Source organism: Piliocolobus tephrosceles, chromosome 5 (assembly GCF_002776525.5).
Source record: "Piliocolobus tephrosceles isolate RC106 chromosome 5, ASM277652v3, whole genome shotgun sequence".
Classification (NCBI taxonomy): domain Eukaryota; kingdom Metazoa; phylum Chordata; class Mammalia; order Primates; family Cercopithecidae; genus Piliocolobus; species Piliocolobus tephrosceles.
Window position 1 is genome coordinate 108,494,757 of NC_045438.1, and position 25,461 is coordinate 108,520,217.

The window sequence follows — 25,461 nt, forward strand, 5'->3', positions numbered from 1 at the left end:
TTATTTTTCAAATATATAAAGCATAATTATTCAAACTTCTATAATAATAATATGTTACCTCTTCATAAGAATGTCTTTGAGAGAATGTCTGACACTTTGCCTGATCTGATCTGCAGAAGGCTTGGAAGCAGAAGCAGCAGGAGGATGTACATTAAGTACTCCTTTTTCAACTTTCTTCTTTTTCATCTCTTGCTTCTCATGAGTACCTAATTTGAATAAATATCAAAACTCATTACATTGCTTTTAAAAATATCTTTCCTTTTTAATGCATAATTTTATAAACAAAACTGATTAAAAGTCACTATTTAGAAATAAGATCAGGGCCGGACGTGGTGGCTCAAGCCTGTAATCCCAGCACTGTGGGAGGCCAAAACAGGCGGATCACGAGGTCAGGAGATCGAGACCATCCTGGCTAACACAGTGAAACCCCATCTCTACTAAAAAATACAAAAAACTAGCCAGGCGAGGTGGCGGGCACCTGTAGTCCCAGCTACTCAGGAGGCTGAGGCAGGAGAATGGCGTGAACCCGGGAGGCGGAACTTGCAGTGAGCCGAGATCTGGCCACTGCATTCCAGCCTGGGCGACAGAGCGAGACTCCGTCTCAAAAAAAAAATAGACATAAGATCAGAACCCATAGTCCATACTGAAATATTCCTGACACTGAAATCCTAATTAAAATGAATAGTGACTAAAAACTGGTCTTACTCTTTCCTCAATTTAGACAATGGCTTTTAGAGCTAGTTATTTTTCCACACCTATATATTAATTAAATTTTAAAAGCTATTTAGAAATTTTGACCTAAACTTATTAGGAGCAGATAATAACCTAATACCACAAAATTGATGAATCTCTTCTGGTTTTAATTGCGTTTAATATTACTAATTTGAAGGCTAAGCTTTTCAAATTATCTTTATTCTATCATTACTAATTCCCACGCATCTCCAAAATCTCAATGTCAAGCATCCCACTGCTCTGACTTACTATATTAGCACATTTATTCTAGAATCTCCTCATTCCAACAATTCTTATATCTATAAAATTTACCATCTTCATGTATTCACTTTCATACATTATAAACTTAGATTACATAGTCCAATACCATTACCAGCCCCTTGTATACTTAATACCTTTATTCTCTCTCCTTTAAACATGTGTGTTGGCAAAACCACAACCCTGCTAAAAGCCAACTTTTATCCTTCACCCAAATAGGCAACAAACGGCTAAAGACAAGGGAGAAAAAGAAGCACTGGTACTGACAAATATCATTTTAAATTTATAACCACAAGTTTTAAGTAGGTAACTCAACCTTCTGCCCTAATCCTATTAACTTTTCCTAATAAATTTGCTCTCCCACTTTTTAAGATATCTTTTTCTCCTCTCATCTCAAACCAACAATACCACCTTCTCAACTACAATCTTTTTGATTTGCTCTTCATATTTCACTGAAAAAATGGAAAAAATGTCAGCTATCACATTTTCCCATTACCAAATCCAACCTACCTACATTAGTTCTTCCTCCTACCACATACAATCTTCCCTACTACCCAATGGATGCACTTTACCTTTCTGATAAATATCTCCCTCCATGTGGAGTGAATCCCATCCCCTCTCGTTTCTTCCTGAGTTTCACACCTACACTATCACTTCTCTCTCTTACATCATCATCATCATCATCATCATCATCTCTCTCTAGCTCTCTGTCTTCTTCTATTGGATCATTCCCATTAGTCTTACAAACGTGATATAATATCTTTTAAAAAAAAATTCACATCCACTTCTAGCGACTATAGCATTTGTTTCTTTAAACAGCAAAACTCCTTGAGAGAGTTATCTGTAATCAGTATCTCCAGTTCCTCACTCTTTCATTCATTCACAAGCCACTACAATTGGTTTTTTTCCCTACTGCTCCACCAAAACCATTCTAGTCAAGGTCACCAATGATTTCCATTTTGCTAAGTCATAGACTTAACAATTTTATGTTTATCTTATTAGATGTCCAGACAGCATCTGGTCATTCCTTCCTTCTTGAAACTTCACCTGGCTTCCAGGCCACCAGTCTTAGTTCTCCTCTTTCCTCACAGGCCACCCATTAGTTTCCTTTGCTGTATAAACTCTTCTCTCCCCAGTTTTTAAATGCTGATGGCCAGGGTCAGTGGCTCATGCCTGTAATCCCAGCACTTTGAGAGGCCAAAGCAGGAAGATCACTTGAAGGCCAGGAGTTTGAGACCAGACTGGCCAACACAACGAAACACCATGTCTACAAAAAAATCAAAAAAATTAGCTGGGTGTGGTGGTGCACACCTGTAGTCTCAGCCACTCAGGAGGCTGAGGCCAGAGGATAGCTCGAGCCCAGGAGTTCAAGGCTGTAGTGAGCTACTACTGCACTACTGCACTAAGCCTGGGTGACAGAGTGAGACCCTGTCACCAAAATAAAGTAAAAATAAATGCTGGTGCTTCCCAAGGGCTCTGCTTCTGTCCCTTCATGATCAAACTCTCTTGTAGCTATTTACATCTAAGCCCAGGATTTTAAATAGGTTGAGTATGCCCTTATATGAAATGCTTGGGACCAGAGTATTTCCAATTTCGGACTTTTTCAAATCCTGGAATACTTGTATTGTATTTACCAGTGGAGTATCCCAAGTCAGAAAATCTGAAATCCACAATGCTCCAACAAGCACTGCCTTTGAGCATCATGCCAGCATTCAAGTTTCAGATTTCAGATTTTCATATGTGGGATGTTTCACCTGTACTAACTGCTATGCATTAGTAAATCCCAAATTTATATACCAATCTCCAAAGCCTTCTAATAGGCTCCAGACTCATCAGCCAAAGATTTACTCAAAACATTTCTACCTGGATGTCTAATAGGAATCTCACAATGGCCAAAACATAATTTTTCAATTTTCTTCCCCAAACCTTTTTCTTTCTCTTTTCTCAGACTCTACTTCCTTTACCAACCTATATCGAAGCCATCAGCAAGTTCTGTCAACTCTATTATAAAACATAAGTGAATCTGACCACTACTCACTACCTTCATTGTATTTCCATTCCAAGTTACCATCATTTCTTTCCTAGGATATTGCTATGAACTAATCAGGTTACTGTCTTTCTCTCCTGCCCTCCTACAATCAAAACTGTACAGAGCAACCAGTGTTTTCCCTTGTACAAAACCCCCTAAAGGTTTCCCACAACATTCAGAACAAAATATAAACTCTTTGCCATAGTCCCAAAGGTCCCATGAGGTAGAATAAACCATCAAAGTACCTGCTACTCTTGTTCTAATTACAATCCACAAATAATTACTAGTAAAACTGGAATTCTGAGACCCTTGGGAGAAATTAATCACATCCTACTAATGTTACTGAAAGACAGGGAAAGGAACACTATATAGACAGACATATACTCAGGTTTTAAAATAGGGTACAATCAATAATTTTCTCTGAACTCATCTAACACTGTTCTATCCCTTATGTATTATTACCTTTTAATCACTCCATAGTGGCTTTCTTGCTCCTCAAACGCCAAGCTTGTTTCTACCACAAATCCTTAAGATTTGATGGGTCCCTTACCTTGTACCTCCTCCAAAAATCTTTGCATCCCTTCAAATCCCACCTCACAAGTTACTTCCTCCACTCCATGTAAAACAGAAGTCCCATTATTCTTTCCACCTGTGACTATTCCATTACTCCACTTTTTCTTCACAAGCTATAAAATAACATGCAATTTTCTTACTTGCAAACTTACTGCCTTCTTCCATTAGTATTTAAGTGCCATGAGAACAGGGGTCTTATCTGGATTTCACTAGTGCTTCCCCAGAATTTAGAGCAAGTTTTTAATTACAAGTAACGCCAATCACTTAACCCATTTTTATTGCCATTAAAATGTTCAATTTGTAAAAATTCCCTAAGTATACTAATTGTATATTAAATAGGATATAAATATATTAGTATATAATTATTTCTGTTCATCTCACTACCTGGTTTTGAAGCTTTTTCTCCTGTGCAAGTAACAGTTGTAGATTCTTTTGGTATTTTTTCACTTTTTTCTTCTGAGGATCTCCGAGGTAAAACTGGTTGTCCCATCTTACGAAGAGGAGCTAGCTGCCATTTTTTAATTTCATTATCTCTACAGTCTGATGAATTTCTGCCTTCACCAGACTCCTGGAAAAATAGTACATTAGAATGAAAATAACTAAACAATCTTTGTTTTTTAAGACGTACAAAAATAACTCTTTGATTATTAGTAAAATGAGATTCACTCTTTCATTCGAAATTTACTCTGCACCTATTTTGTGTAGAACACATAATAGTTTATAAAGGAGAAACAAAGGACATAAAGATCATGCTCTCAATACCATTAGTAGAAAGAAAATTAAAAACTAAGGTAGTAAGAATTCTCTTATTTGGCTCTGGATATGGAAAAAGGAGAGGAAATTGTGAAGACACAAGTGTCTATATTCTAAAACAAATGAAATTACGTTCACTTATATACTAGTAAGTGTATCAATTAAGTTCTCAGTGTGCCTATTGGCAATTTTAATTCTCATGAGGTAGAATAAACCATCAGAGTACCTGCTACTCTGGTTCTAATTATAATCCACAAGAAGTTCCTAGTAAAACTGGAATTCTGAGACCCTTGGAAGAAATTAATTACATCCTACTAATGTTCCTGAAAGACAGGGAGAAGAACGCTATATAGTCAGACATATACTCGGGTTTTAAAATAGGGTACAATCAAAATAGTGCTTTTCTCTAGACTAAGAATCCTCTAATTTTTTATTTGTCTGTTTTTTTGGTCTGCAACTACACATTGAGAGCAGGAATGTACTTCAATATTTATACACCTAAGGCAGGTAGTGGTATGCCACACAACAGAAACTCAATAAAAAGTTCAACATAAAAATCTAGGGATAAGAAAAGCAGATTCCATAAACTAACATCAGACAAGTCCAAATAAGAGTCAACAGTTATCATCAAAAAGGAAGCAGTGGGCCGGGCGCGGTGGCTCACACCTGTAATCCCAGCACTTTGGGAGGCCGAGGCGGGCAGATCACAAGGTCAGGAGATCGAGACCATCCTGGCTAACATGGTAAAACCCTGTCTCTACTAAAAAATACAAAAAAAAAATTAGTCGGGCGTGGTGGCAGACACCTGTAGTCCCAGCTTACTGGGGAGGCTGAGGCAGGAGAATGGCATGCACCCAGGAGGTGGAGCTTACATGAGCCGAAATTGCACCACTGCACCCCAGCCTGGGCGACAGAGCGAGACTCCGTCTCAAAAAAAAGGAGGCAGTGATCATTTGTATGGTGTACGCATTTACAAAATCAGACTCACCTCAGATTCTTTTCTGATACAGACTGGATAAAGAGGTTCTCAAAATATTAAAATTGTTAATGTTTTATGATGTCTTATTTATTTATGAGACGGAGTTTCACTCTTTTGCCCAGGCTGGAATAAAGTGGCACGATCCCAGCTCACTGCAACCTCCGTCTCCCAGGTTCAAGCGATTCTCCTGCCTCAGCCTCCCAAGCAGCTGGAATTACAGGCATGCACCGCCATGCTCGTCTAATTTTTGTATTTTCAGTAGAGACGGGGTTTCACCATGTTGGCCAGGCTGGTCTCAAACTCCTGGCCTCAGTCGATCCACCCACCTCAGCCTCCCAAAGTGCTAGGATTACAGGTGTGAGCCACCGCACCCAGACTTTATGATGTCTTTTTAAGCAAGACAGAGACAACTCAGTTATGGCCAATACAATTAGCTATATTTCTCACTGTATTACATATATATATGGCCAAGAAAGTGTACATAAGAGGTGATTATTAATACTAGTTAATAACAGACAGAAGTTTTCCAAATACATGCTATAAACTGTTCTCGTTGTGGCTCTCAGATCCATATTATCGATTACTTTGAGGATCAAATCAACAAAGTAACAACACGAATCAGAAGGACAGAATCTGATTCTCAAAAAGTCTTGACAGACAAAAAATACTAGATGCCTCAAGAATGTGGGAAACTGGAACTTAATCCAGATTTGGTATACAAGGAGTGCCTGAAAGAAATTGATTTGTAAATAATAGGTAAGATACTGCAGAACACATCCTCATGCTCTTCAACCTAAATTAACTTCCATATCTCGTTGTAGAGAAATTAGTTTTAATAAGGAGGCTTCAATTCAGGGATGGAAATTTCAGCTCAAACTGATGAACTTTCTAACAATCAGATGCTTAAAAATGAAGATGTATCCCCTTGCAATGGATTTCAAACAGAAACTAGATCATTACTTCCTAGAAATGTTGTAGGGCATATTAATAAATCAAAATGGTTGGACTAAAAGATATCCAAAGTTCCAACTATAAAATTCATGTTCTTTGTGTTTTGGATTATAATTGCCTAACCACATACATGTGTTGCCACTGTGTTTCCTCTCTAGCAGTATTCTATAAGAGTAACAAATTAATGATAAAAAGGGGATAGGTAATAAAAAGGTAGACAATGAGGAAAGAAAATTTAATCAGATAAAATGATGTGTCCTTTACACATTTCTCCTATTAAAGCCTAAATATCTTGAAATTTCTATTTAGAAAATACTTTCAGAAGATAGTCAAAAAATAATGTCAAATGTTCAAAGGGCTGGTAGATATTTATGGACTGAAAAGCTTTTCTAAAAAAACTTAGCAAGCACAATTTACACTTAACGGCCACAAGATCCACACACATCCTACAACAGAAAATTCAAGTACCAAACTAAGGGCTAGAAATGGTATAAAAGACGGTAAGAGATAAGATCTGCATATTCTAAAAGTCACTATCTGGTTTCACCAAGACTGCCAAAAAATTTTAAATAAAAACCTATTCACTTTCATGGAAAACTAAATTTGAAAATGTAAAAAAGAACATTAAAACTTCTATGGAGAAATTTCAAAATTACTGCAGTCAGTCCATACAAAAAAGCTCTTAAATAAACAAAATAATTCATTAATGAAGAGCTCACCCGTTTTAAAATTTTGACCTTGTGCTTCACTGTATCATCTATATATTTGGTTCTATCATTTGCTGTGTGTTTTGATAATCCAAGCTTTTCACACTCCATTGTTTTATCTTCACTATGGAATTCAACTGTAGCTTGGTTTTCCAAAGTATCTGGATCTAATATTTCAGTCTTTTTGTCTTCTTCAGCACAACATTTTACACAGACATATTCTTTGTCTTCCTCGCCCATCTGTTGTGCTTGAGAAAGACTTAACCCAACACAATCACCATGAAACCAGTCATCACATCTCCCACAGCCAACCATAAACCTGGAAAACAGAACACCAAAAAACTTTTATCTCTTTTTTTAACAAGAAAATCTATGTCAAAAATGAGGCTAAATTAAATTTTCAATATTTGATTTCTGAAACTTTGCATGTTTTCCATCTCTATCCATTCCTAAGTTCAACATACAGCAAGTTTTCAAAGAATATTCTATTAAAATGATACCTTTAAGACCTCAAATATTTCTCCTCTGGTATGAATGAGAAAATGCTGGGGGAGGGAGGGGACAATAAACCATCAGGAAGAAAAGACAACTGGCCTTTGTCAGTCTTGAATACTATAAAGAATAACAAAGTATAGACTAACAATAAATTTCTCCACTGAGAAGGGTGATAAAATCTTGGTAATAATTTCATCACAGACAATCCATCAACATACAGCTACCTACCCCACCACAGACGTGAAATCATACATAAAATTGGGAAGAACTGTTTATCCAATGAATCGTTTTAAATAAAAGAAAAAACTAATAGCGACAGAAACAGAACTCAAAAGCTAGCATGATGAAGCCTCTCAAACTGTTTATTAGTCATCTTACCCAGATAACCTCAAAATATCCTGGTTCATGGTATCATGCTGATTCAGCTAAAGAATATTTTTCTGTACTTTTAAGTTCAAAGGACTTCCTTAATAATTACCATGTGTTTTATATTTGTTTTTCCAAATAAAGATCACTATTCTATCTTAACATAAAAATATTAGTACTTGGGTTGGATTTAATTCCCAATTTTCTTATAAAAGTTTTCCCATCATTGTCTTTTAGCTAAGTAATAACTTCACTAACCAATAGGACAAGTCCAGGGATGTGAGATGTATTACTCTAAAAAAGCTTCTATCTTCCCAGTTTAAAAGGAGTATCTATAACTACCCGTGAAAATAATGGCAAATGAGATACATACACAGCGATTTAATTTACGTGCTTTTTAACCCATTGTTAGGAAAGCTGCAATGCTCATTTCGGACATCCATCCTTAACTTTGCCCTGTTTTTCTTCAGGCTAGCAATTTATGATACAGATGAAAGACTTAGGATTTAGGTCAATACTTTAACAATCTAAAGACTGTGCTGCTGATTTTGATAATAGTGGCACCACCAATAGTGCCAAACTCCTTTCAAAAAGCTGTAGTCCAAGAGAGAGGATATTGAAGGTAACACACTGGGTGATATGGCCAACTCAAAATATACCAGAGGTACTGTTTTAATGTTAGAACTATAAAAACTACAACAGTGAGTTCCAATCCTTAGTGTTTTTAAAGTCTTGCCAAATACCTCACTCCTCAATAGCAGCACTTCCTTTTCTTCTTCCTCATGTGCCTATTGTGTATAAAACCACTACTATGCCTTGAGACTTGACTTCATCACATCTAGAATTTATCATTTTTTATCCTTGCTGGTAATGCCTGTGCTAGCTTTAGCAGGTTAAGTCCTCATCTCCCTAGGGATTAATTTGATTTGAAAAAACCAATACAGAATATTTGGGGTTGACAAGCAAGGAAACTTTCGAACAATGTAACATACGTTTGGAAGACAAAAGTAATTCCTACAGGTTTGAGATTTTTGATGGGCCCGTAACGATACAGATATTCTAGCAAAAGGGGAAAAAAAGTTTGAAATGCAGGTGTTTAAAAGTCTTCCCACTTCAGGTTGCAAAGTTAAAATATTAAAGATGATTATTTGTAATGAGCGTCGTAGCTTTCCTAACAATGGGTTAACTGCTATTTCTTGAAAGCAACTGTCTAACATGAATGTTTCTGAAATACTGAAGGAAAGCTAATAATTTCCCTTTACTTCCACAATCAAAGGTATATTAAGATTTCTTCAAAGCAAGTCTGGGATAGTTTCAGTGAGACATGCCTTAAAAACCTACAGTACAAATCATGCTATTGTCCCAAATCCAAACCTAAAGGTCAAAATATAAAGCACATATCAAGGAATTTTCACATTTTTATTTGACAACCAGGCAAGAGTGGTTTCATGATCGTGAAATTTATCAAGCAACTATTTCAATAAGCCTCATTTCAAGTTTACATTGGAAATGTCTCATTCAAACTTGAGAGGCTATGAAAAGCAAAACTCTAGTGCCATCCACAGATATATCTTAATAGTTTATATTTCCGTTTAAAAAATGCAGTTATATAAAATTTTCTGAGAAATCAAGAAAAAAATGGCATCGACAGAAATAATTTCCACATGTCCTAGAGATAAATTCACTTTAAAATGAGACTGATAACCAAAAATGTATTATATGGATCACTTTAAGGTCTCTAAAACATGGAAGTACTAAGAACACTTTAAACCACATTTAAAAAAACAAAAAAGATGGCCTATCACATAAAGAGAATATATTCTCTTTCCTTTTCATGCTGTTGCTCTACTTCAAAAACATGGGAATGTGGGGAATATGGAATAAGGGAGAGAGTAGTTAGAGTGGTTGTAACTAACAATTACTCTACCACTTTCTGCCCCGTCCTTAAATTTCTAATTACCAAGAGGAAAGAAGGAAAAGGCTACAGCCTAGATGTTAAATGTTTTACTATAAAATCAATGTTGTGTGCAGTTCAGCTGTGGATCAATTAATTGGACCAAGTCAGTATGAATCATTTAATTGGAAGAGTTACAAGCAATATTTATGCTGTCTTTTCCTACTGTCACATGTTCACATACAAGATTAAAAATAAAACTAAAAAAACTAAACTAGACCTACTAAAGAGAATTAAAAACTATTATCTTTTCGGCATGAGCAAAATTTTCAAGTTTCTTCAAAGTTAAACTACAGAGATAGCATGTAGAACTCCTCTCTTAACAAATTCATCATAAATTCACTAACATCATGGGCATTTCAAGATGGGCCTCCAGTTCTGGTGTTCCCTTTTAAGTAACAGACTAGACCATGTTACTGTGTGTGAGAGAGACAGAGAGACTCCCTCTTCTAAGATGAAAAAATTCTATTTCACGTATCATTACATCATTTTTGTTACTAACAATCTGCAGAGAAAAGCAGAATCATTTGTTCTAGAAGTTTCTTCTCAGAAGTTTTCTTGTTTGAAAGCTATAAATCCATTTTCTGTTTGTTTTTTAAATATTATCTGATATACTAGTCTTCTACAATTGGGGCCAAGGAAGTGTAATGCAAACTAAAAAACTCAAGCATCTTCTGGAGAAGTAGAAAAATAGAAACCACAAGGTAAATAATATGAAAAAACTAAGACTTCCTCCTTACAAAATGCCAACTGACTTGCATTTAAAAGAAGTTCAAAAGTTGTATTAATTTAAAAATTAGAGGATGAAATAATCTGATCTTTAAAATCATATACCTTTGGTATAAGTTTGAATCATGAAAATAAATGGAAGCAACAAAAACCTAGCATGATATGTTGCCTCTTTAAGGATCTACTGTCTTTAGGATATGTATAGAAGTTGCTTACGATTAATATTACATCTAGGCATGACACAGCTATATTACAAAATATAATTTCCAACTGGGAGCACACACAAGGAAGCTAACTTCAACTGCAATATGTAAAAAAATGATAAAGCACTAATATAGTCTTCACAGAAGCAAAGCTGTTTCAAGTGATAGAAAATGTGTCATATTAACAAACAGCTTTCAATGTATCTAGTGCATGAAATCAAAGAGAAGTATCAAAATTATTTCCAAATATGCCCTTTCTAATAAATTTATATTCTTACACAAGGATTAAAATAGGAAAATTACAAGCTGCATGACAGGTGCATTTTTTGAGTAAACAAAATGTATACAAGCACAATGTATCAAAGTAGTAGGATCACAGTAGTAGTGAAGGCTAGTTAATACGTAAAAACAACAATCAGCTGGGCACCACGGCTTGTGCCTGTAATCCCAGCACTTTGGGAGGCTGAAGTGGGCAGATCACCTGAAGCCAGGAGTTCGAGACCAGCCTGGTCTGTTGAGAAACCCCATCTCTACAAATATACGAAATAAGCCGGGCATGGTGGCGCTTGCCTGTAATCCCAGCTACTTGGGAGGCTGAGGCAGGAGAATTGCTTGAACTCAGGAGGTGGAGTTTGCAGTCAGCCAAGATCACGCCACTGCACTCCAGCCGGGGCAACAGTGAGACTTCGTCTCAAAAAAAAAAAAAAAAAAAAAAAGAAGAAGAAAAAGAAAAAGAAAAAACAATTACACAGGCTTTTTTTATTCACAAAATTGAAGTAATCAAAAATGCTGCTTTCAAAATTGTTTCCAATGTTAACATATATTATCCACATCAATTACAGAGTGTAAACCCAAAATCTCTATGCACCCAACATTCTAAGTCATTCTACAGACTGGAACAAAAACACTCTAGATTCTATACAGTAGATCCAAAAGGTAGCAGCAGGTAAACAACAACAACAAAGGGACTAACACCTACTCTTCAATTTAGGAAAACTATAAAACGTTGGTGAAGCAAGAGTCATCATTAAAAAGCCTGGGCAAACTCCTGAAGACTGAACTGGAAGTTTATCTACAAGGTTAGTAAGTTACATTATAACTTACTAACATGGCTTCCAACTCTATGCCAAAGTTTCATTTTAGAAATTCATTTACTTAAGGAACCTATTCCATCTCTCTGTCCACGTAACAGTATGATAATTTTTTAAATATTCTGGCAGAAAGAAAAAGGCTGGTTTAAAGGAGCATTTAAAAGCACCACCTAACTCTTCATTCTTCGCCTGATAACAGCAGGCCTACTTCAGAACATTTGAATAAGGTGTTTATTTATTTATGGAAACAGAGTCTCACACTTCATCACCAGCTGGAGTGCAGTGGCTTGATCTCAGCTCATTGCAACTTCCATTTCTCAGGTTCAAGTGGTTTCATGCCTCAGTCTCCCACGTAGCTGGGATTACAGGCATGCAACAGCATGCCCAGCTAACTTTTGTATTTTTTAGTAGAGACGGGGTTTCACTATGTTGGCCAGGCTGGTCTCAAACTCCTGACCTCAAGTGATCTGCCTACCGCCCACCTCAGTCTCCCAAAGTGCTGGATTACAGGCGTGCACCACTGCGCCCAGCCGAGTAAGGTGTTTTAAAGAAAAAAAACATATAATTAAGAGCATGTAAGTGACAGTGAATGCAGCACTGTATTCAAACAAGTGACAGCTTTTAAAAACTGGAATATACTGTTATAAACTAACCCTTGACGCTAAAAACAGGCCATGCGCTGGATCACAAATGAAGTAATACTTTGCCATAAAACTTACACAATGGCCCCAACGTCTCCTTTCCAAACGCCCTAATCACCCTATCACCACCAAAATAACACACTTCACTAAATTGTCCCTCCCTAAAGAGTTTCATTTTTATGTACTAAGATAGTGCTGGGAAAAATCACTCTAACACAGTTTCATGAATAACGATAGTAAGAATATAATATACAAATTATAATGTTATTTTATCATATCAGCATCGAAAGAAGTTCCAACAGCAATATGAACACTTGAACAGAATAATCTTGTAGCTGCAAACTCCACTTCATCTCTTGCTTTCCTTTTCTTAAAAAGCTAACAAAAAACGCATTGGGGATTAAGGGGTGCAGTGTCATAAAACTACAAATCACTGAATACTAGAAAGAATGATGAAAATCAGTGCTAAAATCATCTCTAAAATTTTAAGAGACTAGAATTCACAAAAAAATTATTTAAAACATTCAAAAAAAGAAATGCATGTTTTCACTCTACTCCATGTTGACCTGGGTAATCTAACAATTGTTAAGCTATCAAATTTCACTGCAGCATAAAGTTTGATAGTTATGAAATGATAGTGTTAGGTCTTTAATGTGTTTCATTTTAAGAAAAAAAAAAACTTCAAAACAAAAATAAAATTTCCATTATGACCTTCATACTTTATTACTATTTCTTCTCACACCAAATAAAATAATATGTAACTTAGACCCAAAGCAGTGTAACAATTTTCCAATTACCAGGAAGTGTTTGGCTTTTTTGCAGATGCAGTGGCTAAATTACACTGTTTAACCTGTGACAATGACAAAATATTTCCATGTATGTCAGCTGTTGGCCAGACTATGCTTTTTTAAATGTTCTAGGATGATACATTTGTAAATTCAGTAGATCCATCTATCATTTATCCAAGACTGATGAAGTTTTTTGTTTTTGCACAGGTCTCTGTGTATCAAATAATGTCTTTAAAACAATTCTCACATTTATCTCAACCCCCAAAAAGCAATTTCTCTTCAATGTACACATCACTCATACACACATACACACACACCTGTTGCCATGGGGTTTTTTGCAAAACCCACACTGCTTGCTGGGAGTCCACATATATTTGCTTTCAAATGAGGAGCTATGATCAGAGCCTTCTCTTTTTATGGTAGCTATGTTATCTGGAATGAACAATGGTGGCTCATCTAAAGAAAAACTTCTGCTGCTTCTTCTTTGGCGGGGTTGTAGGTTCTTCTCAGGTTTTTTCAGTTTCAGTTTATCCTCTTCCTTAAAATGCTCAATGCCTGGGTGTTCAAGCTCTTCCTTCACATGACTATTGGTTTTCATTGCTAGGGCCTGTTGCTGAGGCTTATGACACTGTTTCTGGCTGGAATGTGATACATGTCCAGTTTGTGCAAGATGATGAGGTTCTTTCAAGCAACCAGGATGAGCATGTGACTTATCACTCAAAGAATGAGTTAAGGGCTTGAAAATTTGTACTACAGTTTGGTCCTGTAATGTTTTTTTCAATACAGAATGAGCTTGGTTTTTCACAGATTTAACCCCAGAATTGCAAGTCTGAATCTTTGGCTCCTTATCAATTTGTTTTTTTCTGACTTTGACTGGCCTATGAAAATTTTGCTGAGATTCTGGTTCATCAGTATTTCGTTTCACACTTTTGACATTAACTTTAGTTTTGCTATGCATTACTTCATACTTTGCTGCAACAATTTTCTTCGGAGTATCTGTGGTCATGTTTTGTTTAGAATGAATTACAGGTTTTGGATGTTTGGATTTTACACTTTTTGACTGTAAGTAAGAAACGCTACTTGACTGGCTGTTTCTGTCATCCTGAAGGTTTGCGGTTTCATGGGACTCTATTTTAGTACTTTCTATAGCATTCAACTGTTTTGAATTTTGGTCAGGCACATCACAAATAGCATTTTCCAAAATATTACTTTCTGGTTCAAAAGTACTAGTATCAACCACCTCTAAGTTTGATTTATTAAACTCAGTGCTCTCCAACTGTCTATTAGACTTTGCATCTTCACAATAACCCAATGGTTCCATTTTATCTCTTTCAAGGGTGTTCTCAGTTTTATCAGCAATATCCATGGTATCCCTCAATTCCAAATTACATTCAGTCACTTCATCCACACAACTAGGCAAACCTACAAGGCTGTTTTCTGTCTTATTTGGATTTGTACAAGCAGCATCACCAGAACTATCAGAAGATCCAGGGTCCTCAAGAATATGGTCATCTTCACGGGATAATTTTACTGTCTCCTTTGATTCCTGTTCAACTTTTCTTGTTGCTATCATTTCTCCAACAACAGTCTCATTCGATTTACCTGAAATGGAATCATTTTGTTCATGTTCTTTATCTGAAAACTTAAACAATGGGCTACCAACAGGCTTGGCTTTACATTCCATCAGAGCTTCATTTTTCTTTTCTCCAATAGTAACACAAGTCTCTGAAAGAAGTGAACAAGTTAATTCATGAGATGGCACATCTGCTTCTCCCTGATTATTACACTTATGCTTAGAATCTAATCCATCTTCATCCTTCATTTCAAGACAAGATGACACTGAAGAATGACTTGAAGACACTGATACTTCAGGTACCACTTCAATTTGTCCACTATTTCGGCTGCTCCTTCTATTCTCCTTATGGTACTCAGGTTTCAGTGACGTACAAACTTCTTCTTTAACCTGACTCCTTTCTGGCTGTTTGACTCCTGCTTTAGGGGTAGATACAGTCTTCCCAGATGGTTTTTTTGTGTTACTTAATGGTGCTGCATTTGAACGCTTGGCAATAGTGCTCTGCCGCAAACTTCTTACTTGTTCTATCACAGGGGAAAAAAATAAATAAAAATACTTAGCTATTTTGTCATGTGTTTTTATTTCAATACAATTTAGAATATATCACTTCTTTATTCTGAGCTATAATTTTCTCAACAAAAATGTATTGAACAGTACTCATAATGGTGTCATATTTTATATTTATCAAACTTCTCTGAATTCTAGCAGGGGGAAAAGCCTCTAAAAAATTCAGACTAATATTATACCTTATTAAAAGAAATGTTTTCATCAAATCTCTTTTCCACAGAAAGTAACCTAGGAGTGAAGTAAGTAAAATGAGCTTCCTTTACCATTCATGCCCATATTAAAGCAAGACCATCATGCATTGTTAAACATTAAATAATTCTAAATATATAAAACCAAATAAATTCCAGTGCTAATGAAATCTGAACTAAAAACCTCCTATCACACAAAACAGGATCTGTGCGAGTTTCAAAATACAGCCTCAGATTCTAATTCCTTTATCAATGTGCTTCCCTTCGGTCACCATTTTAGCATTAAAGCTATTCCTAAGAAATGACATCTACACAGAGTACCACACACAGTTCATCAAAAAAGAAACACAATTTAAAAGATTTAAACCAAGAAAATGTATCATAAGTATGAAAATAATGTAAAAGCTTCCCACACAATGCTCCTATTAGTCTATTAAATGAAAGAGTCTCCTTTCCCTATTCTGAAACATCCCCTTCTATCAGGAGAAAGGAGAAACATGAAAAGAGCTAAAAAGAAAGAGAGCTATATAATTCACTAAGTACAAAAACAACCCACAAACTGAATTTGTCATTTATCACTGAACTGTGAGAATCTTTAAAAAGGTAAATGTCCAGGGCTGCTTGTAGTTCTGATCTAGTATTAATAGCACACTTTCATTCTCAAAAGTATGCCTAATTTGAATAATAAATTATATACTCACCCTAATCTTACAGACCCTTTCTAATTCCCATAGGACTCAACGAAGTATCTGAGTATTAGGTTAAGTACTTAACAATGTTTAAAAATTACTTGGTGGATTATGAACTATTTATCACATGTTCAGTTACATAATTTTTTTAAACAACTAAAATTTTAATAAAGCTTTGTTTCAATATTTAGGTGATTTTTAAAGCTTTAAAGACAGATTATAGTAATTTACAGCTCTACTTTATTCATCCTTGAAATGAAACAAATGAAGGATTTTAACATTCATTACACATTAATAAATAAAGATCTTTTAACACCCAAGCGGTTGCTAAAAATGACAAAAGAATAGTATATTCAACTGTGAAGGATATTCAGATAAAAAATGGTTTTCCAATAGTAAGCAAATTATTAAGCAAAGGCTAAAGTCACTTTTTCTCCTCTAAATATTACCTTCCTTAGTTTGAAGCCTGATTCTATAGGCAAAAAAATTTTATTTTCCTAAAATGTTTATTCTATTCTTTTCATTTCTCAAAGTCACAAGTATATACCAAATAACTGATTTTGAAAATGTATTAAAAATACAGATCAAAGAAAAGATGATTAAATAAATACATGCACCTAAATTTATTCACTTCTCAAAACCCTACTGAAGCTTTAACAGTGGGATCTTTTTTGAAAAATCCAAAAGGCAAGGAAGAACAAGAGAGGAAAAACCAGCAGCAAATTTTGGAAACCAAACAAGAGATGATTACCAAGTAACTCATATAAGATACCCAAAAGTAATAAACACTAGGCTGGCAGTGTTGGCAAAAACATCATTAACACCTCAAAAACCTTAAGACTTGGTGGTCCCAGATGATTCTAAAGTGGGAATGAAGACAGATGCTTAATACTCTGAAGGGCTGAAAGCTCTTTAAAAGCAGCAGTTAGATTTCTAGATCCCTCTTTCCCCTACTCCATTTGTTGGGCAACTGCCCTTCCCTGGTCCTGAGCCAAAACTTGTAGCTTATTCTCTGGAGATAGTAAAGCAAGGTTTCTAGGCTGAAGAACATGATGCACAGTAGAGACTGGCTGTAAAGTACACTGAAATTTGTAAGATTAAGTGAGTCTGTATACACTGAAAGCTGAGAAACCCCAGTCAGTATTCCTTACAGGTCTCCATAATATGCTAGCAATCTAATAAGTTAGGGAAAATAACCTAAATTCTGATATGAAGGGTTCTGCCAAATAACAGTACAGCCAGATTGCTATACACTGACGCTCATGGCTGGTAAAACCCAATCCCCACACTTAGAAGTTTTATAATTTTAGTTCCCTACCCTTAAACATGAGCAATAATCAAGGGTCAGACATTTCAGGAAAGCATCTAGGAAAGATGGAGGCCAAAACCTTTTTTAAAATTTGTTTACAATAATGCAACATGGAGAAATCAGAAACTATGAAAGGAGACAAAAACTATTTAAAACGCCATTAGTAGCTTAATAAAGACAAAAGAAGATACTATATCCATGAAACATGAATAGAACACTACAGAAAGGACCATTCTCAAAACAACAAAAAGAACAGTTAAAACTCAAAAGTACAAAACTTGACTGAAAAGTTGGAGGATAAACACGAGAAAATTTAAGCACGTAAAAGAAAAATTACAAAGAGGTGGGAAGCAGGCAAAATAAAGAAAACAGAGGGACCAGTACCTGTTATGTAACAAATAATAAAGTTTACAGAAACCAAGAACTAACAAAACAAAGAGAGGAATTAACAATAAAATAATTTGAAAAATTTTCCCAGAATTGAACGACAACATTTTTCAGACTAAGAGGATCTACTGAGTGTCTTGAGCTCCATACACAAAATACACCAAAACCAATACACATCATCATGAAATATCAAAACACCAAAGCTGAAGAGAAAGATTCCCAAACTTCCAGAAGAAATCAGGTAACATACACTCCTACAGACACATACACACACACACACACATCAAAATAAACTTCTCAACAACCCTGAAGTTAGAAAAAAATGGAGCAACACCTACAGAATTTCTGAAGGAAAATGATTTCCAACCTTGAATTTTAAGTCCAACCAGACCATGATTCCAGTATGAGACCAGACTAAATACAAGGTAAACATACAAGGTTTAAAAAGTGTATCTCACAGCTCCTTTTTCTCACAAAACTACTGAAAGAGGTGCATCACCAAAATTAAAAAGTTGAATCCAGAAAGAGGAAATAGGAACGACAACAAAAGCACAAAGCATAGACTTTCAGAAAAATGGTTAAGGGAGATCCCTGAACAGTTTTGCATCAGGCTCATAGGACTAACAAGAGTCTGTCTATACAAGAGGGAATCAGAAGGCTCCAAGAGGTATTTTCAATAAAATGGATATGACAGAATACCTGAAATACACAAATATCTTTAAGGTAGATTTAGTCAACTGGTAGAGCAGTTTTAGTATAACTGCTAGTATGTACACACTAAACAACTGAGAAACTAAAACAAATCAGAAAAACAAGTTATACAAGAAAAGTAACTGTAGTTTCTTAAATAGATCATCTCTAATAGCATATTACTCATAGTAACATAATTACCATCAATCTAACAAAAGTATATATTGGAAAAATGAAAAAGATGTTCTTTCTTGTGATGAGGACAAGTAGCAGGAAGAAAATCATCCAGAGTGGAAAGTCAATAGATGGATGAATAATAAATCAGAATAATCAAAAAACAGCAACATATGCATGTTACCTAGAGATATAAAGGTAAATACCAAAAAAACAGCAACAAAAAAAAATTAAACCAGCTCAAAGAGTTACTAGTGGTTTCCTCTGAGGAAGGAGAAATGGGTAGTGTGGGGTTGTAGGTAGTGAAAACTTACAGAACAAATTGACATGATCTAAAAACTGATTGTCATCAAAATGACTGGATTAGCAAAACATCAAGAAAACATGATTTCTGCTCAGCAGTTTTATAACTTAACACATCTGCCCCATACCTCTGATTTTCTAGCTAGACCACTCTGAAAGGATTACCTTGTGCCATTAAACGAGGTGATTTTCTTGGTGATCTCACTGAATTTTCTTCTACCTTGTCCCTTAAGTTCCTGTTAGGTAAAATCAGTTCTTCTTCATCAATGGTATCATTGCCACTTTCTTTAACAACTCCTTCATCCATAATATCGTCAAGACCAACAACTAGAAAAAAACAACAACAAAAGTTAATTTTTAAAAATATTGAGAATGTTAGGCAATTAAAGGCAGCACAGAAAATACTGTGAGATAAGTCTCAACATAACAATACATACTCCTGAAAACCTAGAGCGTGAAATTTTCTAACATGTGAAATTGCCACTACCAAACTCCCAAATCAAGTCAGTTTTATAAACTTCCACCTTGTAAAATAATTAGTCAAAGACAGTATTAGCTACATTATACTTCTTCCTGATTTAGCCTCAAATATCACTTCCATTTATCACTTGCTGACCCCTTGTGAAAGACACAGGTGACTATACCTGGAGTACTCAAGTATCACAACTTTGGTTAAGGTAGTTCAAGAGTTCCATACCCTGAAAAGCTGGATTCTAGGTTCATGTTAGAATCAAAAATTCTGCTTCTAACTGGGATCCCAATACTCTCAAGACTTTATGCTACATGTATGAAAGCAAACAATGCAGATGTACTTTTGACTGGTACCAAAAGAAAAAAACAGGAAAAAAATGAAAAACATAATGTAACTTCCCCTTCCCCCAAATGCTGGAGAAAACAGTAGATGTTTAATATAGCTATATAATTACATTACCTTCTCCTAGTCAAAAGAGAGACAGAGTCATGTATTTAATTTGTGGGGTGGAGAAAGAATGTAAGAAGACTCAGGAACAGTCAAAGAAATACTAACACCATACTCATATTGTCATTAGGTTTATTTCTGTATAGAACAAATGCCACTTAGCCAACATGTATCAGTAATTCTAAATGTGCAGTTGTATGAAATCTTGCCAAAAAGAATGTGATTATTTAGATCAGAAGGTCTGGATTCAAATCCTTACTAGAACGTTAAAAAAAAAGAAAAAGAAAAACACCTTGATCAAGTCACTTAACCTCTCTATCAGTTTCTTTATCTCTAAAATGAGAATAACAATACCTGTCCTACCTACCTCACAGGGCTGTTGTGAGGATCAAGTGAGATGATGTATGAGAACTCACTCTGTAAACTTTAGAGCACTATACAAATGTTAGTTATTATCTTCATCCTAGGGGTTAGAAGGAACCTCAAGGAGTTATCTAGTCCTCATCTTTGTGTCCAAGTAGAACTTCATTTAAAAGAGCTCAACAAGATAGTGGTCTATCCTAAAATTTAAAGAGAACAAAATTCTTCATAAGTTTACTTTTAAATGACACAATTTTTTTGAAGAGCAATTTGACAACAAACAGAATCATGAAACTGCTCATATGCTTTGATCAAAATAAATTTAAAAAGAGAGGAAAGAATGGATTGTGAAGAAAAATGCTGATCAGAAAACACAGTGTGATCCTCGTTAGAAACAAACACACAAATAAAATGCCTGTGTATGTATATTTAGATAGAAAAAAAAAAAAGAATGGCAGAAAACAGATGAAAATTTTACCAGTAATCATAGGCAGTAATTCTTATCCATAAACAGGTAAGAATATATCTTTTCCCTATTTTCCAAATTTCCTGCTATAAGCATGTATTATAAAAGTAAAAATAGAGCCCATGCTTTTAACCATTATGCTATGCACTAAAAGTTTGCAGAATATGCTTTAGAAAAATTAATCAGGATTCATTTAAGATATAATTTGGGTAAAAACAGGTAGGAAGTCCAGTTAGGTATTCCAACATGATGGAATATTTGTTGCCACACATTCACATACATCCTCAGGCATTTTTTTAATTTTGTTTATTTTATTTTATTTATTTTATTTTATTTTTGAGACGGAGTCTCACTCTGTTGCCCAAGCTGGAGTGCAGTGGTGCGATCTTAGCTCACTGCAATCTCCACCTCCAGGTTCAAGTGATTCTCCTGCCTCAGCCTCCCAAGTAGCTGGGAATACAGGTGTGTGCCATCATGCCCAGCTAATTTTTGTATTTTTAGTAGAGACGGGGTTTTGCCATGTTGGCCAGGCTGGTCTCAAACTCCTGACCTCAGGTGATCCGCCTGCCTTGGCCTCCCAAAGTGCTGGGATTACAGGCATGAGCCACTGCACTCAGCCTCAAAAACGTTTTGACATTAGATTACAGGTCTACTACGTTCCTTTAAATACGCAAATTTTAAGACTACTTTTCATTAATTCTGTATAAAAGCATATATATATAGTATATGCATTACAAAAATGCATAAGAAACATTAATAGGAAAACCACAACAGACTGTTCAATCGTGATTATCTCTAGTTGTAAGGAATTTTGCCATTGCTGTTGTTTTTTAACCTTCACTATACTTTCTCTGAGTTTTCCAAGTTTTCTATAATGAGCATGTATTCTACAATGTAAACAGGAGAAAAAAGAACCATCCAAAATAGAAAAACAGATCAGGAGGAAAGCCTGATTAATAGTGTTTGTTGACAGGGAGTGAAGTCATGTAATAAATTTTAGAGCTATATTACAAAGCAGAATCAACAGGATTTAGCAAACCAAATCCAAAGGTCAATTATCAGGTTTTAAATTATTCCATTTCCTAGCAACATCTGACATAGCTGATTCCTCTCCACTTTCTGAATCTCCATTTTTTTCGCTTCACTTCTGGGATATCACATCCTCCCATTTCCCTAGCCACTTGTCAACAGCCTTTGATAAAGCCTTTTCTTCCTGCCAACATCTACATATTGAAGGATCCAACAGTTCGGGTCCCTCCATCTTTCTTCTTTATCTACACTCATACTCACGTATCCCTTCACACTCACTTATCCCTAAGGTGATCTTATCCTGGCCCATCTATACTCTGATTCCCACAGGTATCTTCTCCAACCCAAAGCTCATGAGACTTTCAGAAGAGTGTAATCTGACATCTTCATTAAGTTGTCTAACAAGTACCTCAAAGTTAACATACCAAAAATAAACGCTGATTCTATCAATCCTCCCTCCCCCTCAAAAAACTGTTCCTCCCAAGGTATTCAGAGTAAATGGAATCTCCAATCACCTAGTTCAATTCTAAAACTCAAGAACTGTCCTTAGCTCCTCTCCCCATATCTGACACATCCAAGCTATCAGCATATCCTGCTGGCTTTATCTTCAAAATGTATCACACATCTGACCAGCTAACATTCTACTCCCAAATCACCATCTCTCATCAAGACTGTAACAGCCTCCTAGTGTCCCAGGTTTCTCTACTGCCATCCCCCCTCTCCCTTGACACAGTTTATTCTCCACACAGTTATCACTGTGATCCTTCTAAAATATTAAGTCAGATCATGTTAATATTCTTCTGTTCAAAATCCTCTAAAGTGTATGCTTCCCAACACATTTAGACATAAAGCCCAAAATCCTAGCCAGGGCCCATAGGGTTCTATAACAGGATCTTCTCCTGCCAGCTTCTTTGACTTCATCTCCTCCCCCTGCTGATTCACTCTCCTCCAGTCACAATGGCTTTTCCTGAACATAGGGAAGCATAAGCCCATCTCCAGGTTTTTGCACTTGCTACACCCTCTGCATGAAGGCTCTTCTCCCAAATACCCATAACTCATTCTTTCCCTTCATTCAGATTTTACTTAGATACCATCTTCTCAGAGAAATCTTCCCTAACCACCTTATGCAAAACAGCACATATTCCCATTACTGCCTACGGATCCTTAGCATACTTTATCCTTTAAAATGTTTCTCTACATGACATTAAGTATCTGTCTGACAGTCTTCTCCACTAGAGCGTAAGCTGCACAGGTAAAGACCTTTGTCTCTTACTTGTGGCTGAATCCCCAGAATCTAGAATCACAACCTTGTATATAGTAGGTATTCCAGAAAATATTTGCTGAATAAAAGCATTACGGGAAAAGACAGATTGGGAGAACTTAAACCTTGATAAGTGAGAAAAAAATGTTTCTACTGACCAAACAGAGAAGTTGGAAAGAACAAATTTGGAAGTAACATACTGACTTCACTTTTTTGATATACTGATGATATGAAGGAAAAAGATCAGACCAAAGATGCGTGAAGATAAAGCAACATCACAAAAATTTCATAGTAGTGGGAATCAGGAAGGTTAACTGCAACCCAAAGAACAAATAAAGGAGAGAAATCCACTAGTTTGACACACAAAGCAGAGAATCAGATGAGGAGGAGTTAAGGAGTAAGTAAATGAAGAATGACAATAATTGTAGTCGCTTTTAAGTTTAATGGAGGAAAGTGGAGAGAAGGAAAGAGACAGAAGAGGGAAAAATCAACAGAGATCTGACAATGTTTATATGTGCCGGAAAATAACTTGGAAGGTAAGTAATGACTTGAGGTTCTATCCCTGAACAACCTCTTGGTCAACAATCTACAATTAGAATAACTAAGACTGCATTTGGGATGTTTCTCAAGGTAAGATTTCCAAGCATGCATCTTTTTTTGAACTCTCTGCTCCTCCTGACAACACACTTCCTTCAACTCAAAAATCCATTTCTACATTAAATCAAGCTCTACATTGCCTTCAGAGTTTCCAGAGTTCTCATGCTGAACAAGAGCTCCAACAACAGAAGCACCTCCAGTATGTTTTTTCTTCCCTTGTATATTCCAGAACTAGGTACTAGGTGCCATTCTCATTTTTACCCCCAAGTCTGAAACTTAACACCAACTTTACAACAGAGGAAATAACTGACCTAGAAGTAGTTAAGCTGAGTTTGACCTTTGTGCTGCCAGCATAATTATCACATAACAAATGTAACAATTCCCTACTAGTCCTGCCTTGTAATTCTCCCTTTTGTGTGGTATTAAAGTGATTTAAACCAATCCCTATTGTTGAGAAATGGAATAAATTTAACCTCAAATGGTTTTAAAATTTTGGCATAAAGTCCATGATCATACTCAGAAATCTCTTCGAGCCTGATTTTACATCACATTAAAATTCCTCCCAACCCAACCCCAAACTGCCCTAATTAAACTTGCCTAAGTGAAGTCCTCCTGACATTGGTACTATTTTAACTCCAGACTATTTAAATTAAACCTATCTGTTTGGAAAGGGCGAAAATGAGATAAAGAGAATAAAATCAAACCATTCAGAGTTAAATTTATTGCACTGCTCAACAACAGAGATTTGTTTAAATAACTGTAATACCATACAAAGGGGGAGAATGACAAATCAGAAATAGGAGGGAGCTCTTCACATTTGGAATGCATTAATTATGCAGGCAGCACAAAGGTCAAACTTAGCTCAACTATTATACTTCTATGTCAGTTATTTCTTCTATTACAAAGTTGGTAGTAAGTATCAGACTTGAGGGGGAAAAAGAACATATCTGTGCAGTATCACAACAATAAAGAATAGTTATCTATTTTATACGGCTTGTGTTGTTTAAGTATAATAAGAAAATATGTGAACAATTCCTCTTAACAGAACCCCTACAGCTTTCCCCTCTAACATCACAGAAGACCACCACTCTCTACTTGGCCACCCTTTGGTAAGAGTTCTTTCCTTCATGGATGAGTCAGATTCATCCCAAAAAGAGGCTGAGGCATGACACACTCCATCGAGTTGTATGTTACATACAATTAACTATTTGAAAATGAATTTATCCCTGTAGATATTATCATGTTCTTAGTTTGAAAAAAATAAACAATGCTATATAAATAATGCTTTTCTTCCCCTCTTCTATTCCTTCCTTATGATACATTTCAAAATACAGGTTCACTGAGTCGAAGATGGTATACATATACACACACATATATATGGTGTATACACACACACACACACACATATATGGTGTATATATATACACACATACATATATGTATATATATACACACACAAATATATATGTATTCATTTTAGTCTTAGATATCATCAAATGTTTCTCCAAAAAATAAAATATTTACAGTGCAAAGAGCTTCATATTAAGTCTCAAGAATTCATTAGCACTAATTTCAGATTAAAAAAAAATGGGGGTTACTAAAAAAGCTTGAATACTTTGTGGATTTATATACTGCCTTTTTGTATGTCTTTGTCAGTTATTAAGTCAAATTTAAAATTTCCCTATTAATTCTTAAGTACT

General features: G+C 35.6%; 1 protein-coding gene across 4 annotated transcripts in view; it reads right to left on the bottom strand.

The window, feature by feature from the left end:
• PHF3 (PHD finger protein 3) overlaps positions 1-25,461 on the bottom strand; it is a 79,459-nt gene that overhangs the window by 17,448 nt on the left and 36,550 nt on the right. For 3 of the 4 annotated variants that reach the window (XM_023222940.1, XM_023222939.1, XM_023222938.1), the window contains 5 exons: positions 19,295-19,456; positions 13,567-15,346; positions 6,995-7,301; positions 3,977-4,160; positions 59-206 (listed from right to left, as the gene is read on the bottom strand). In XM_023222940.1, the coding sequence (XP_023078708.1) occupies positions 59-206; positions 3,977-4,160; positions 6,995-7,301; positions 13,567-15,346; positions 19,295-19,436 (2,561 nt within the window). In that variant the 5' untranslated portion in view covers positions 19,437-19,456. The remainder of the gene's footprint in view (positions 1-58; positions 207-3,976; positions 4,161-6,994; positions 7,302-13,566; positions 15,347-19,294; positions 19,457-25,461) is intronic. The other variant, XM_031935625.1, reaches the window with a different exon arrangement.